This window comes from Bufo bufo, chromosome 10 (assembly GCF_905171765.1).
Source record: "Bufo bufo chromosome 10, aBufBuf1.1, whole genome shotgun sequence".
In the NCBI taxonomy this organism is placed as follows: domain Eukaryota; kingdom Metazoa; phylum Chordata; class Amphibia; order Anura; family Bufonidae; genus Bufo; species Bufo bufo.
The window spans coordinates 40,653,208-40,667,251 of NC_053398.1; the positions used below are offsets into that span (position 1 = coordinate 40,653,208).

The following is a 14,044-nucleotide window of genomic DNA, read 5'->3' on the forward strand; positions in this document are numbered from 1 at the left end:
GCACGGAGAAACTATGCCTGCTGCCAGAGCACAAGAAAAACAATCATCCATGATACCTATCTTCATGTCCCAGTTTTCAGGGCGGCGCAGGATACCACTCTTGAAGTCAGACCAGTGCGACCAGGTGTTCGGTTGGATTGCAGCAGATAATGCCTCCAGTCGCTTAAGCACCACCCTGTCTTCCACCAAGTCACTTCTCAGAAGCCAGAAGTCTGGTCAACACAATCCTCACCCTGACTCTCCTTTCTCCCACCATGTACAGTCTGGCCAAACAAATGATCCGACACTCGGATATTCCTCTTTTCATCGCCATTACTTGATTTGGCCCTCTCGCCAAGCACGCTTGAAGAGGGACATGAGATCTTGTGCCCTGATTTCTAACCTCTTGAGCATCCACAGTCTCAAGAACATGATGGTGGGGAATGGCAATTAGTGTTTAATGAGGTGGATGATGATAAGACACAGTTGCCAATGAGTCAACCGCAATTACTGTCTCAAGAGGTTGATGAAGAGGATGAGACACAGTTGTCAATCACTGAGGTTGTAGTTAGGTCAACAAATCAGGAGGATGATCAGAGTGAGGAAGTGGAAGAGGAGGTGGTGGACGATGAGGTCACTGACCCAACCTGGGAAGGTGGAAAGCCGAGCGAGGACAGCAGTACAGAGGGTGAGGGATCTTCAGCACCACAACAGGCTGGAAGAGGCAGTGCGGTGGCAAAAGGGAGAAGGCGGGCCACACCAAACAGGCCCGCAACTGTTCCACAGAGCACCCTCTTGCGGAAATCTCCCTTGCCAAGGGGTAGATGTTTCGCAGTATGGTGCTTTTTTGAGGAAAGTGCGGACGACAAAAGAAAAGTAGTTTTCAACCTGTGTTATACGAAAATGAGCAGGGGCGTGAACACTAGCAACCTCACCACCACCAGCATGATGCGCCACGTGGCATCCAAGCACCGTAATAAGTGAGACGAACGCCTGGGTCCACAATCTGTGTCTGCGGGTCACACCACTGCCTCCTCTTCCCCGTTGTTACAGGCTGGCCAATCCCCTGTCGAAGGCGCAGGACCGGATGCCTCCCGCCCTGCACCTGGATCTTTGCAAGCACCATCAGCGACCACATCCACTTCCGTGTTTAAGCGCAGTGTCCAAATGTCCTTACCCCAGGCCTTTGAACGCAAGCGAAAATAGCCAGCCACTCACCCACAGGCCATAGCACTAAATGCACTGCTTTCCAAATTGTTGGCCCTGGGAATGTTGCCATTTAGGCTTGTGGAAACTGAGGCCTTCTGCAGCCTGATATCAGCGGCGTCCCGTGTTACGCAGTCCCCAGCTGCCACTATTTTTCAAGGTGTGCCGTGCCCGCCTTACACCAACATGTGTCCGGTAACATCACACGTGCCCTGACCAATGCAGTTACTGGGAAGGTCCAAATTAACCACGGACACATGGACAAGTGCATTCGGCCAGGGATGCTACATTTCCCTGATGGCACACTGGGTGAACGTTGTGGAGGCCGGGAGTAAGTCATACCCTGTGATGGCCCAGGTGCTACCGACGACAAGGATCGCGGGCCCTACATCGATCAGGGTTTCCGCCAGCACCTACGTTAGTGGCTCCATACCCCACTTCTCCTCCTCCGCCTCCTCCTACACTTCCACCTCCGATTTATCCACGTGTAGCTCCAGTCAGTCATCAGTCGGTAGCTGGAAGCAGTGTAGCACTGCAGTGGGGAAGCAGCAACAGGCCGTGCTCAAAACCATCCCCAATTTGCCTGAGCTACTGGTGAAGGTGCACCACGTGTGTGCACATTTCCACAAGTCATCGACAGTTTCAACTGGTCTGTCAACGCTGCAGCAGCGCTTGAAATTGCCAGTTCACCGGCTGTTGTGCGACGTGAGCATGCGTTGGAACTATTCACAAGTGAGGAGTGGGCATGGATGTCTGACCTCTGTCAGGTTTTCAGAAACTTTAAGGAACCAACACAGATGTTGAGCAGCGATAACGCTATTATCAGCATAACCATCCCGCTTCTGTGTCTACTCAAACGCTCGGTGCTCACAATTAAGGACGACGCTTAGCATGTGGAAGAGGTGGAAATGGGGGAAGACATTACACAGGGTTATAGCCAGACCACCCTCAGTACATCTTCTCTTCACGAATTGGACGATGAAGAGGAGGAGCAGGAGACGGTTGCCTCCGCTTCAGAGAGTAGTACCCATGGAAGTTTAATTCCATCTGTTCAGCGTGGGTGGGCAGAAGAGGATGAGTAGATTGAGAGCGATCCTCCAGATGACGACAGCGAAGTCTTGCTTGTTGGTACTTTGGCACAAATGGCTGAATTCATGTTGGGCTGCCTTTCCCACGTGTTATACGCATTTTAGACAACACGGATTACTGGTTGTTCACCCTTCTCGACCCCTGCTACAAAGAGAACTTCTCATCATTTCTCTGGTGGAGGGGACGAGCAAAACCGAGGAGGTGAGACAAGGGGAACACACAGCAGTTCCAACAGAGGCAGGGCAACACTCTCCAAAGCCTGGGACAGTTTCATGACACCCCGCCAGCACCCGCATCCTGATGCGTGGCCTAGTGTCACAAGGAGGGAAACATTTTGGAAGATGGTGAAGGAGTACATAGCAGACCGTGTCAGAGTCCTCAAGGATCCCTCAATGCCTTACAACTACTGGATGTCCAAGCTGGACACGTGGCACAAACTGGCACTCTACGCCTTGGAGGTGCTGGCCTACCCTGCCGCCAGCGTTTTGTCTGAGCGGGTATTTAGTGCTGCTGGTGGTATTATAACAGAAAAGCTTATCTGCCTGTCAACTGTAAATGCTGACAGGTTGACTCTTATAAAAATGAACAAGGCCTGGATTGACCATGACTTCTCGACTCCACCAGAGGAAAGCTGATGAACATAAAGGCTCTTTAAATGTGTTGCTTATAATGTACTGAATACACTGTATTCCCATGCACCCCTTCCACCACAAACAAGGGTATATGGTTGAATCTTCCTTTTCTCATCCTCCTTCTCCTCTTCCATCATATCAACACATGCTTATTCATGGCATATAATGCCTTTGCATATATGCCCTTCGTATATATTGTTTTACAGGGTCAGCTCACCAGCAGGCCCTCGCATATAATTTTTTAGAGGATCAGCTCACCAGCAGGCCCTCGCATATAATTTTTTAGAGGGTCAGCTCACCAGCAGGCCCTCGCATATAACTTTTTAGAGGGTCAGCTTACCAGCAGGCCCTCGCATATAATGTTTTACAGGGTCAGATCACCAGCAGGCCTTTACCTACAATCTTTTACAGGTCAGCTCACCTGAAGGCCCTCGCATATAATGTTTTAGAGGGTCAGCTCACCTGCAGGTCCTCACCTACAACCTTTTAGAGGGTCAGCTCACCAGCAGGCCCACACCTAAAATATTTTACAGGGTCATCTCACCAGATGGCCTGCACGTAAAATCTTTTACAGGGTCAGCTTACCAGCAGGCCCGCACCTCAAATCTTTTACAGGGTCATCTCACCTGAAGGCCCTTGCATATAATGTTTTAGAGGGTCAGCTCACCTGCAGGCCCTCACCTACAACCTTTTAGAGGGTCAGCTCACCAGCAGGCCAGCACCTAAAATCTTTTACAGGGTCAGCTCACCAGCAGGCCCGCACCTCAAATCTTTTACAGGGTCAGATCACCAGCAGGCCCTCGCATATAATTTTTTAGAGGATCAGCTCACCAGCAGGCCCTCGCATAAAAATCTTTAGAGGGTCAGCTCACCAGCAGGCCCTTGCATATAATTTTTTAGAGGGTCAGCTCACCAGCAGGCCCTCGCATATAATGTTTTACAGGGTCAGCTCACCAGCAGGCCCATACGTATAATTTTTTAGAGGGTCAGCTCACCAGCAGGCCCTCGCATATAATGTTTTACAGGGTCAGCTCACCAGCAGGCCCTTGCATATAACTTTTTGGAGGGTCAGCTTACCAGCAGGCCCTCGCATATAATGTTTTACAGGGTCAGATCACCAGCAGGCCTTCACCTACAATCTTTTACAGGGTCAGCTCACCTGAAGGCCCTCGCATATAATGTTTTAGAGGGTCATCTCACCAGCAGGTCCTAACCTACAACCTTTTAGACGGTCAGCTGACCAACAGGCCCACACCTAAAATCTTTTACAGGGTCATCTCACCAGAAGGCCTGCACCTAAAATCTTTTACAGGGTCAGCTCACCAGCAGGCCCGCACCTCAAATCTTTTACAGGGTCAGCTCACCAGCAGGCCCTCGCATATAATGTTTTATAGGGTCAGCTCACCTGCAGGCCCTCACCTACAACCTTTTAGAGGGTCAGCTCACCAGCAGGCCCACACCTAAAATCTTTTACATGGTCAGCTCACCAGCAGGCCCTTGCATATTATTTTTTACGGGGTCAGCTCCCCAGCAGGCCTTCAGCTACAATATTTTACAGTGTCAGCTAAGCAGCAGGCCCGCACCTAAAATCTTTTACAGTGTCAGCTAACCGGCAGGCCCTCACATATAATGTTTTACAGGGTCAGCTCACCAGTAGGCCCTCGCATGTAATTTTTTAGAGGGTCAGCTTACCAGCAGGCTCTTGCATATAATGTTTTACAGAGTCCGATCACCAGCAGGCCTTCATCTACAATCTTTTACAGGGTCAGCTCACCTGAAGGCCCTCGCATATAATGTTTTAGAGGGTCAGCTCACCTGCAGGTCCTCACCTACAACCTTTTAGAGGGTCAGCTAACCAGCAGGCCCACACCTAAAATCTTTTACAGGGTCATCTGACCAGAAGGCCTGCACCTAAAATCATTTACAGGGTCAGCTCACCAGCAGGCCCACACCTCAAATCTTTTACAGGGTCAGCTCACCGGAAGGCCCTTGCATATAATGTTTTATAGGGTCATCTCACCTGCAGGCCCTCACTTACAACCTTCTAGAGGGTCAGCTCACCAGCAGGCCAGCACCTAAAATCTTTTACAGGGTCAGCTCACCAGCAGGCCCGCACCTCAAATCTTTTACAGGGTCAGATCACCAGCAGGCCCTCACATATAATTTTTTACAGGGTCAGCTCACCAGCAGGCCCTTGCATATTATTTTTTACAGGGTCAGCTCCCCAGCAGGCCTTCAGCTTCAATCTTTTACAGTGTCAGCTAAGCAGCAGGCCCACACCTAAAATCTTTTACAGGGTCAGATCACCTGCAGGCCCTCACCTAATTATACCTAATAGGCAATTTGTACGCATGCTGTTTTGCTTGGATGTGGTAGCCGTAGCTGTTTCTCAGGCTCCCTCTCTGGAATCGAACCATGATTTCCCGTTACACAGAGTCACCATGGTCTGCACTGACAATAACATTGATAGTTGATAGGACAGACATCCGAAAGGATCATCGCCGTCACGGGGACGGCCCTAGGTTATCTAGAGTTACCAAAGCGGCAGCAAGCCCTCACCCATAATGTTTTAGATGGTCATATCAGCAGGCTCTTGCTCCAAATATTTTTAAGGCTCACCAGCAGGCCATCAATCATAATTTTTCAAGGCTGTGTATGATGCCCTCCTTTATGTGTAACAAAGGGTGTATTGAAATGCCGGTTCCCTGTAATTTTTGGCAGCCCTTTCACTTAGTGCATAGGCTTTATGAGTGTAGGAGTCCCACTACATGAACAATTGTACCATAATGTGAATGAGTCCCTCCTTTATGTGATATACAGGTTGTATCGGAGTGCCTCTTCCTTGTAATTTTTGGCAGCACTTGCACTTTATATACTTGTAAATATACAGGAAAGAATGTTTCCTATCAATTTTTCCTCTAAAATCGATTTTATCTTTGGATTGGTGCGTATTAATGTCAGTCTGTAAAAGTGGCGTATTACTAGGACAACATCGCTCCCAGCAGCGACCTGGGAGTCCAAGATGCATCCAGACATCCTCCCCATGCTGTTCCCGAACCATTTAGGTGGTGTTTCCATAAATTTCTGACCTTTTCCTATGAACCAGGCACCCTCCCCTCTTCAGAGCAGGGGGTGCCTAGTTTAATGCTCAGGTTCTCCCATTGACCTCCATTATACTCAGTAGAGCACCCGAGCATCCCGATGTGTTCGGCCTGAGCCCCCGAGCACCCGAGCGCTATGGTGTTTGATCAACATTATCCTTTTGGAGCAAAAAAAAAACATTTTACAAAATGGTCTTTGATAAATATTTGCAACCGTTTTTGTTCTACAGCCTTCACTTTCACTGTATTTGCAGAATATTGTTTTCTGTTTTAACCTGATCATGGAGCTGTTCTGATGGCTCGATGTGTAGCTCTTATCTCTGAACTACTGACAGCTCATAAACACTTATTTAAGCTAAATTCTTATCAAACTGATAAACATATGGCTTATAGGGAATCTGTTACCAGCGACCATCCTATCCAACTGTTTGCATAAACACATGGGCTGCTGGCATGTATAGAAATAGGTAGTATCTGGAACGGTGAGAAAGTCTGCATATTTTGTGACATCATAGTAAAGTGACAGATGAAAATTACCAAAATGTGTTTCTTCCTATTTTTCAGAATAAAGCATGTGCAATACTGCACAGTCCTGAACTGTCTGACTGTGCTGCACACTACGATTTAAATCCCTACCTACAGATCTGTGAAAGTGACAGCTGTACTTGTAACAGTAGTGAGAGTCAGGCTGTGTTTTGCATCTGTAGCACCTTGTCTGAATTTTCCAAACAGTGCGCCAATGCTAATGGAAAGCCAGAAAACTGGAGGAGCCCACAAATGTGTGGTAAGTACCTGAAATACGATGGCTTACATGGTCCATAGCTCATAAAGTGCTTATAAATTCTGCATTGCTGGACACAGAATATAATCACTCACATAGATTTCTCTCTCCAGTGAGGCTCACAATCAAACCCAAAATCTAAGGGTCCCTTTACAAGGGCAGACTTCTGCCCAGAGCAAGCACCAAGCAGCCATATGAACATTCATTCACTATATATGATCGTTCGTACCAACGTTCATTGACAATATTGTCAGCAGCACATCCTAGAGCAGGCATGGACAACCCGCGGCTCTCCAGCTGTCGTAAAACTACAACTCCCACCATGCCCTGCCGTAGGCTGATAGCTGTAGGCAGTCTGGGCATGCTGGGAATTGTAGTTTTCCAACAGCTGGAGAGCCTCAGGTTGTCCATCCCTGTCATAGAGATATGCTGCAGACAAACATACATTTTTATGCCTGCGTAAAAGATCCAAAAGCTGCGAAATGAGCACCGGCTTATTTATAATGCAAGATAGGAAGGGAATTAGAATTTTGGCGCATTCTTGTGTTTTAAATATCCTTATGTGACATTTACATGTCTCTGATGAAGGGGCCAGATTGGGCCCGAAACGTGCCATCTATCATCTTAATAAAGAGTCCTTTTGGATTTGAACTGGCAATACTTACCTTCACCAAGTTGAGTAGCACGCAAATTCTTTTTTCATACTGTCTTTCTGCACTAATACATGGGGTAATAGTCAGGAATAACTTTAAAAAAATGAGTGCTCCTTCGGCTGATTATCGGTCTGTGTGAAAGGCCATTCAGATACATTAGGGTCACTTTCCTAAGAGGCCAATTAACATGTTAGGATCAGGAGAACAGACAAAGATCAGACAGAAGTTGCCCTAGGTCAGATTAAAGCCCAGGACTAACCAGTGCTAACAACTGTGCTGTAGACCCATTAATTTGATTTTACTTAACTAAAGAGTGTCAATGCTATCCACCTCCCCTTTGAAACTAGGTCATCCTCAGGATCTGTAAATATCCTAAAACTGTTGACAGGGATCAGCAACCTTTGGCTCTCCAGCTGCTGTGAAACTACAACTCCATGCATGCACAAATAATTGGCTGTTCTTGTATCTCCCATAGAAATGAAAGGAGGATTCTGGGACTTGTAGTTTTAGAACAGCTGGAATGCTGGAGATTGCTGATCCCTGCTGTAGACCTTAACCTCTTAAGGACCACAGGTTTATACCCCCCTAGTGACCAGGCCCTTTTTTACAAATCGGCACTTCACAACTTTGACGGTTTATTGCTCGGTCATGCAACTTGGCACCCAGATGAATTTTACCTCCCTTTCTTCTCACAAATACAGCTTTCTTTTGGTGGTATTTGATTGCTGCTGAGATTTTTGGTTTTTCGGATATTAATTAAAAAATACCGCAATTTTCAAAAAAAAAGTGTATTTTTAACTTTTTCTGGTAAAATTGTTCAAATATAATTACATTTCTATACAAGTTTGTGTCAGAATTTATTGTGCTACATATCTTTGATAAAAAAAAATCCAATAAGTGTATATTTATTGGTTAGCGAAAAAGTTATAGCGTTTACAAACTATGGTACAAAAATGTGAATTTCCGCATTTTGAAGCAGCTCTGACTTTCTGAGCACCTGTCATGTTTCTTGAGGTGCTATAATGCCAGGATAGTATAAATACCCCCCAAATGACCCCATTTTAGAAAGAAGACACCCCAAAGTATTCGCGGAGGAGCATGGTGAGTTCATGTATGATTTAATTTTTTTTCACAAGTTAGCGGAAAATGACACTTTCTGAGGAAAAAAATAATAATAATAAAGTTTCTATTTCTGCTAACTTCTGGCAAAAAAATTAAAAATCTCCCACGGACTCACTATGCCTCTCAGTGAATACCTTGGGGTGTCTACTTTTCGAAATGGAGTCATTTGTGGGGTGTGTTTACTGTTCTGGCATTTTGGGCAGGGCTAAAATCTGAGCAACCCTGTGAAGCCTAAAGGTACTCATTGGACTTTCGGCCCCTTTACGCACCTAGGTTGCAAAAAAGTGTCACACACGTGGTATCGCCGTACTCAGAAGAAGTAGGGCAATGTGTTTTGGGGTGTATTTTTACATATACCCATGCTGGGTGAGAGAAATATCTCTATAAATTGACAACTTTGTTTAAAAAATGTAAAAAGTTGTCATTTACAGAGATATTTCTCACACACAGTATGGGTATATGTAAAAATACACACCAAAACACATTGCCCTACTTCTTCTGAGTACGGCGATACCACATGTGTGACACTTTTTTGCAGCCTAGGTGCACAAAGGGGCCAAAATTCCAATGAGTACCTTTAGGATTTCACAGGGCATTTTTACGCATTTGGATTCCAAACTACTTCTCACGCTTTAGGGCCCCTAAAATGCCAGGGCAGTATAAATACCCCACAAGTGACTCCATTTTGGAAAGAAGACACCCCAAGGTATTCCGTGAGGGGTATGGTGAGTTCATGTAAGATTTTATTTTTTGTCACAAGTTAGTGGAATATGAGACTATGTAAGAAAAAAAAATAAAAAATTTCTGCTAACGTGTGCCCAAAAAAAAAAATCTTCTATGAACTCGCCATGCCCCTCACGGAATACCTTGGGGTGTCTTCTTTCCAAAATGGGGTCACTTGTGGGGTATTTATACTGCCCTGGCATTTTAGGGGCCCTAAAGCGTGAGAAGTAGTTTGGAATTCAAATGCAAAAAAATGCCCTGTGAAATCCTAAAGGTACTCATTGGAATTTGGGCCCCTTTGCGCACCTAGGCTGCAAAAAAGTGTCACACATGTGGTATCACCGTACTCAGGAGAAGTTGGGCAATGTGTTTTGGGGTGTCTTTTTACATATACCCATACTGTGTGTGAGAAATATCTCTGTAAATGACAACTTTTTCCATTTTTTTTATATAAAGTTGTCAATTTACAGAGATATTTCTCTCAACCAGCATGGGTATATGTCAAAATACACCCCAATACACCCCATTTTAGGGGCCCTAAAGCGTGAGTAGTAGTTTGGAATCCAAATGCGTAAAAATGCCCTGTGAAATCCTAAAAGTACTCATTAGAATTTGGGCCTCTTTGCGCATCTTGGCTGCAAAAAAGTGTCACTCATGTGGTATCGCTGTACTCAGGAGAAGTAGGGCAATGTGTTTTGGGGTGTATTTTTACATATACCCATGCTGGGTGAGAGAAATATCTCTGTAAATTGACAACTTTGTATAAAAAAATGGAAAAAGTTGTCATTTACAGAGATATTTCTCACACACTGGATGGGTATCTGTGAAAAGACACCCAAAAACACATTGCCCTACTTCTCCTGAGTACGGCGATACCACATGTGTGACACTTTTTTGCAGCCTAGGTGCGCAAAGGGGCCCAAATTCCAATGAGTACCTTTTAGGAGGGCATTTTTAGACATTTGGATTCCAGACTTCTTCTCGCGCTTTAGGGCCCCTAAAATGCCAGGGCAGTATAAATACCCCAGATGTGACCCCATTTTGGAAAGAAGACACCCCAAGGTATTCCGTGAGGGGCATGGCGAGTTCATAGAAGATTTTTTTTTTTGGCACAAGTTAGCGGAAATTGATTTTTATTTTTTTCTCACAAAGTCTCCCTTTCCGCTAACTTGTGACAAAAAGTTCAATCTTTCATGGACTCAATATACCCCTCAGCGAATACCTTGGGGTATCTTCTTTCCAAAATGGGGTCATTTGTGGGGTGTTTGTACTGCCCTGGCATTTGAGGGTCTCCACAATCATTACATGTATAGCCAGCATTAGGAGTTTCTGCTATTCTCCTTATATTGAGCATACGGGCCCTAAGACCACTGTGTGCCTTGCTACAGAAACAACATCTTTTTCTTGGGGAACGGTGAGTTGGGGTACCAGGATAGACACTCGGGAACTGTCTGTCATTTAGCCGGCTAACTACATTAGGGACTTGGGGCACGGACCCTCCTGGATACAGGAGTTCCGAAATGATCTCTTCCTGTAATTTTAGGAAGGATCCCGTTCTCTCAGCCTTAGTGTAGAAAACAAAACTATTATACACAGCCAATTGAATTAAATAAACAGACACCTTCTTATACCAGTGTCTGGTGCAGCGGGACACTAAATAGGGAGCCAACATCTGGTCATTGAAGTCCACCCCTCCCATGTGAAGTTTATAGTCGTGGACAGAGAGGGGTTTCTCAATGACTCCAGTTGCCCTTTCAATTTGTACAGTCGTGTCTGCGTGAATGGTGGACAGAAGGTAAACGTCCCTCTTGTCCCTCCACTTCACCGCGAGCAGTTCTTGGTCACACAAGGCAGCCCTCTCCCCCTGTGCAAGTCGGGTATTAACGAGCCGTTTGCTAGAAGCCCCAGCGACTAGGTCGCGCGGTGCCACAGCATTGAATTCCGACTATATGTAAGTGCCGAAAGAGGGCCACGCTTGTGTAAAAATTGTCCACGTATAAGTGGTACCCCTTGTGGAGTAAGGGTGACACCAAGTCCCAGACAATCTTGCCACTGCTCCCCAGGTAGTCAGGGCTACCGACCGGCTCCAGTTTTGAGTCTTTTCCCTCATAGACCCTAAAACGATATGTATAGCCTGTGGCCCTTTCACAGAGCTTATACATTTTGACCCCATACCGGGCTCGCTTGCTGGGGATGTACTGTTTTATGCCAAGGTGCCCGGTAAATTGTACAAGGGACTCGTCTATGCAGATGTTCTGCTTGGGGGTATACACATCTGAAAACCTGAATGACAAATGGTCCATCAGGGCCGAATTTTGTGGAGCCGGTCATAAGCAGGGTGGCCTCTTGGATGACAGGTTTTATTGTCAGTGAAATGCATAAAGCGCATGATGACCTCAAAATGTGCCCTGGACATAGCAGCAGAGAACATGGGCATGTAATGTATTGGGTCTTTAGACCAATAGGACCGCAATAAAAAAAAAATTGTTAGACCCATGCTGAGGATAAGGCCCAAAAATATTTTAAATTCGGAAACTGTGACTGGTTTCCAAGCTTTCCGGATTGTCGGTTATATACTTTGTGGCGTAGCGGTTGGTTTCTGCCACAACTAAGTAATAGAGATCCGTGGTGAAGAACAGCTCAAAAAACTTAAGGGCTGATCATAAATGAGCTATCTCCACGCAAACTCCAGACTGGGCGGTGAAAGGGGGCAATATGGGTGCGACAGAAGCAGGGGATTGCCAATTTGGGTTTGCAGCACCTCTGGGAGACTAAGGGCTCTACGGGCCTGTGAACATGGTGGCTGCGACGGGGCAGTTACTGCACGCGCCACCGTACCAGCTTGAACTGCCCTTCTGGTGCTCGCCACTTCACCAGGGAATACGGCAGTGCTGGTAGAAGGTCCAGGATGTGCTGCGCTGTTGGTGTATACCGCACCATAAAAAAGATCAGTGCTAGCACCACTCTGCTGCGAATGAGGCTCATCAGGCGGGGTATGCAGAACACTGACATGGAGTCGGGTACGCCTGACCATAGCAGGGACCTTAACCTCGTCATCTTCACTAGCGGTTAGAGTGCCACTGCTGTCTACAGGTTCATATTCTGAACCACAGGATTCAGCGGGTGAGGCATCCCCTTCACTTTCATCCATCAGGGCTAGAATCCTATAGGCCTCTTCAGCGGAATACCCCTTTTTTGACATTTTGGGCTAACTAAATTTAGGGGGTATTCCTCTGAGACTACCCAGGAAAAAGAGCACACCTGCCTAGTAAAAAGGAGTACTTGCGAAGTAAAGCTGCGATCGCTAATAAAGATCCAAAAAGCTCAAAAGTGATCTTTATAGCGCCGCAGTGATTTTACGGTGTTTTTGCACCCTAATGTACTGATATTGATCTGATTGCGATCAGTCTTGATCACTTACAGATGCTATATAGTACTAGTGCTGATTAGCGACAGCGATGACGCTAATCAGCGACTAATCAGTGACTGCGGTGTGGTGGGCTGGGCGCTAACTACCTAACAAGTAGCTAACTAACAGGTGGTGATAAGGGACCCTTACAGGGGGGTGATCAATGACAGGGGGGTGACAGGGGGGTGATCAGGGAGTCTATATGGGGTGATCAGGGGTTAATAAGTGACAGGGGGGGGTGTAATGTGTGTGTGATTCTTGGTGCTACTTACAGAGCTGCCTGTGTCCTCTGGTGGTCGATCCAAGCAAAAGGGACCACCAGAGGAGCAGGTAGCAGGTATATCAGACGCTATTTACAAAATAGCTTCTGATATACCTATTTGATTGGTTCTTTTAAAAATCTACAGCCTGCCAGCCAATGATCAGCGCTGGCAGCTGTAGTTAAACTTGTATTCTGCGCAATCCTGTGAACGTGCGCTCCTGTGAACGCGCGTTCACAGGAAATCTCAGGTCTGAGACCTGAGAGCGCTGCCGTCCGGACGCCTATCGGCGTTACCGTGACGGCGAGTGGTTAAACAATCCCTGTGCCATAAAGGCTTGTTCTCATAAATAGTGTTGGGCGAGCATGCTCGGCAGAACAATTTCTTACTCAAGCATTGGGATGCTTGGCACATCGCGGTATTCTGCCGAACACCGCGTGTGCTTGAGCGAGATGCTGGAATCTCCTCCTCGCACGTTTGTTGCCTGCTACGTAGCCAAAAAAAATGCGCCGAGGTACTCGCACTCATTGTAATGCCGTAGCCATGTTGGTTACTGGCATTACAGTGATTGGCTGGCCGTAACGCGTCATCGGCAAAAAAAAAAACCCTGTGAGGTAGAAGCCAATTTTCCCCAATTTAGGGGAATAAAAAATTCCTTCCAGACTCCAATCAGGCAATCAGACTAACTCCTTGGATCAACGACCCCTCTCTGGTAGCTATAGCCTGTAATATTATTACGCTCCAGAAATACATCCAGGCCCCTCTTGAATTTCTTTATTGTACTCACCATCACCACCTCCTCAGGCAGAGAGTTCCATAGTCTCACTGCTCTTACCGTAAAGAATCCTTTTCTATGTTTGTGTACAAACCTTCTTTCCTCCAGACGCAGAGGATGTCCCCAAGTCACAGTCACAGTCCTGGGGATAAATAGATGATGGGATAGATCTCTGTACTGACCCCTGATATATTTATACATATTAATTAGATCTCCCCTCAGTCGTCTTTTTTCTAAATTGGAATCAGAATCAGCTTTATTCGCAAAACACGACACAATCGATCGTGCCCGGAATTGGGTTAGGCACAGGTACA

At 46.3% G+C, this 14,044-nt stretch overlaps 1 protein-coding gene across 1 annotated transcript in view; it reads left to right on the forward strand.

Annotated features, from left to right (window-relative positions):
* The window catches only part of LOC120980014 (mucin-2-like), a gene marked incomplete at its 3' end in the record, with an annotated part of 74,127 nt that overhangs the window by 18,015 nt on the left and 42,068 nt on the right, over positions 1–14,044 (forward strand). The window contains exon 4 of the mRNA XM_040408879.1: positions 6,572–6,791. Within this exon, the coding sequence (XP_040264813.1) occupies positions 6,572–6,791 (220 nt within the window). The remainder of the gene's footprint in view (positions 1–6,571; positions 6,792–14,044) is intronic.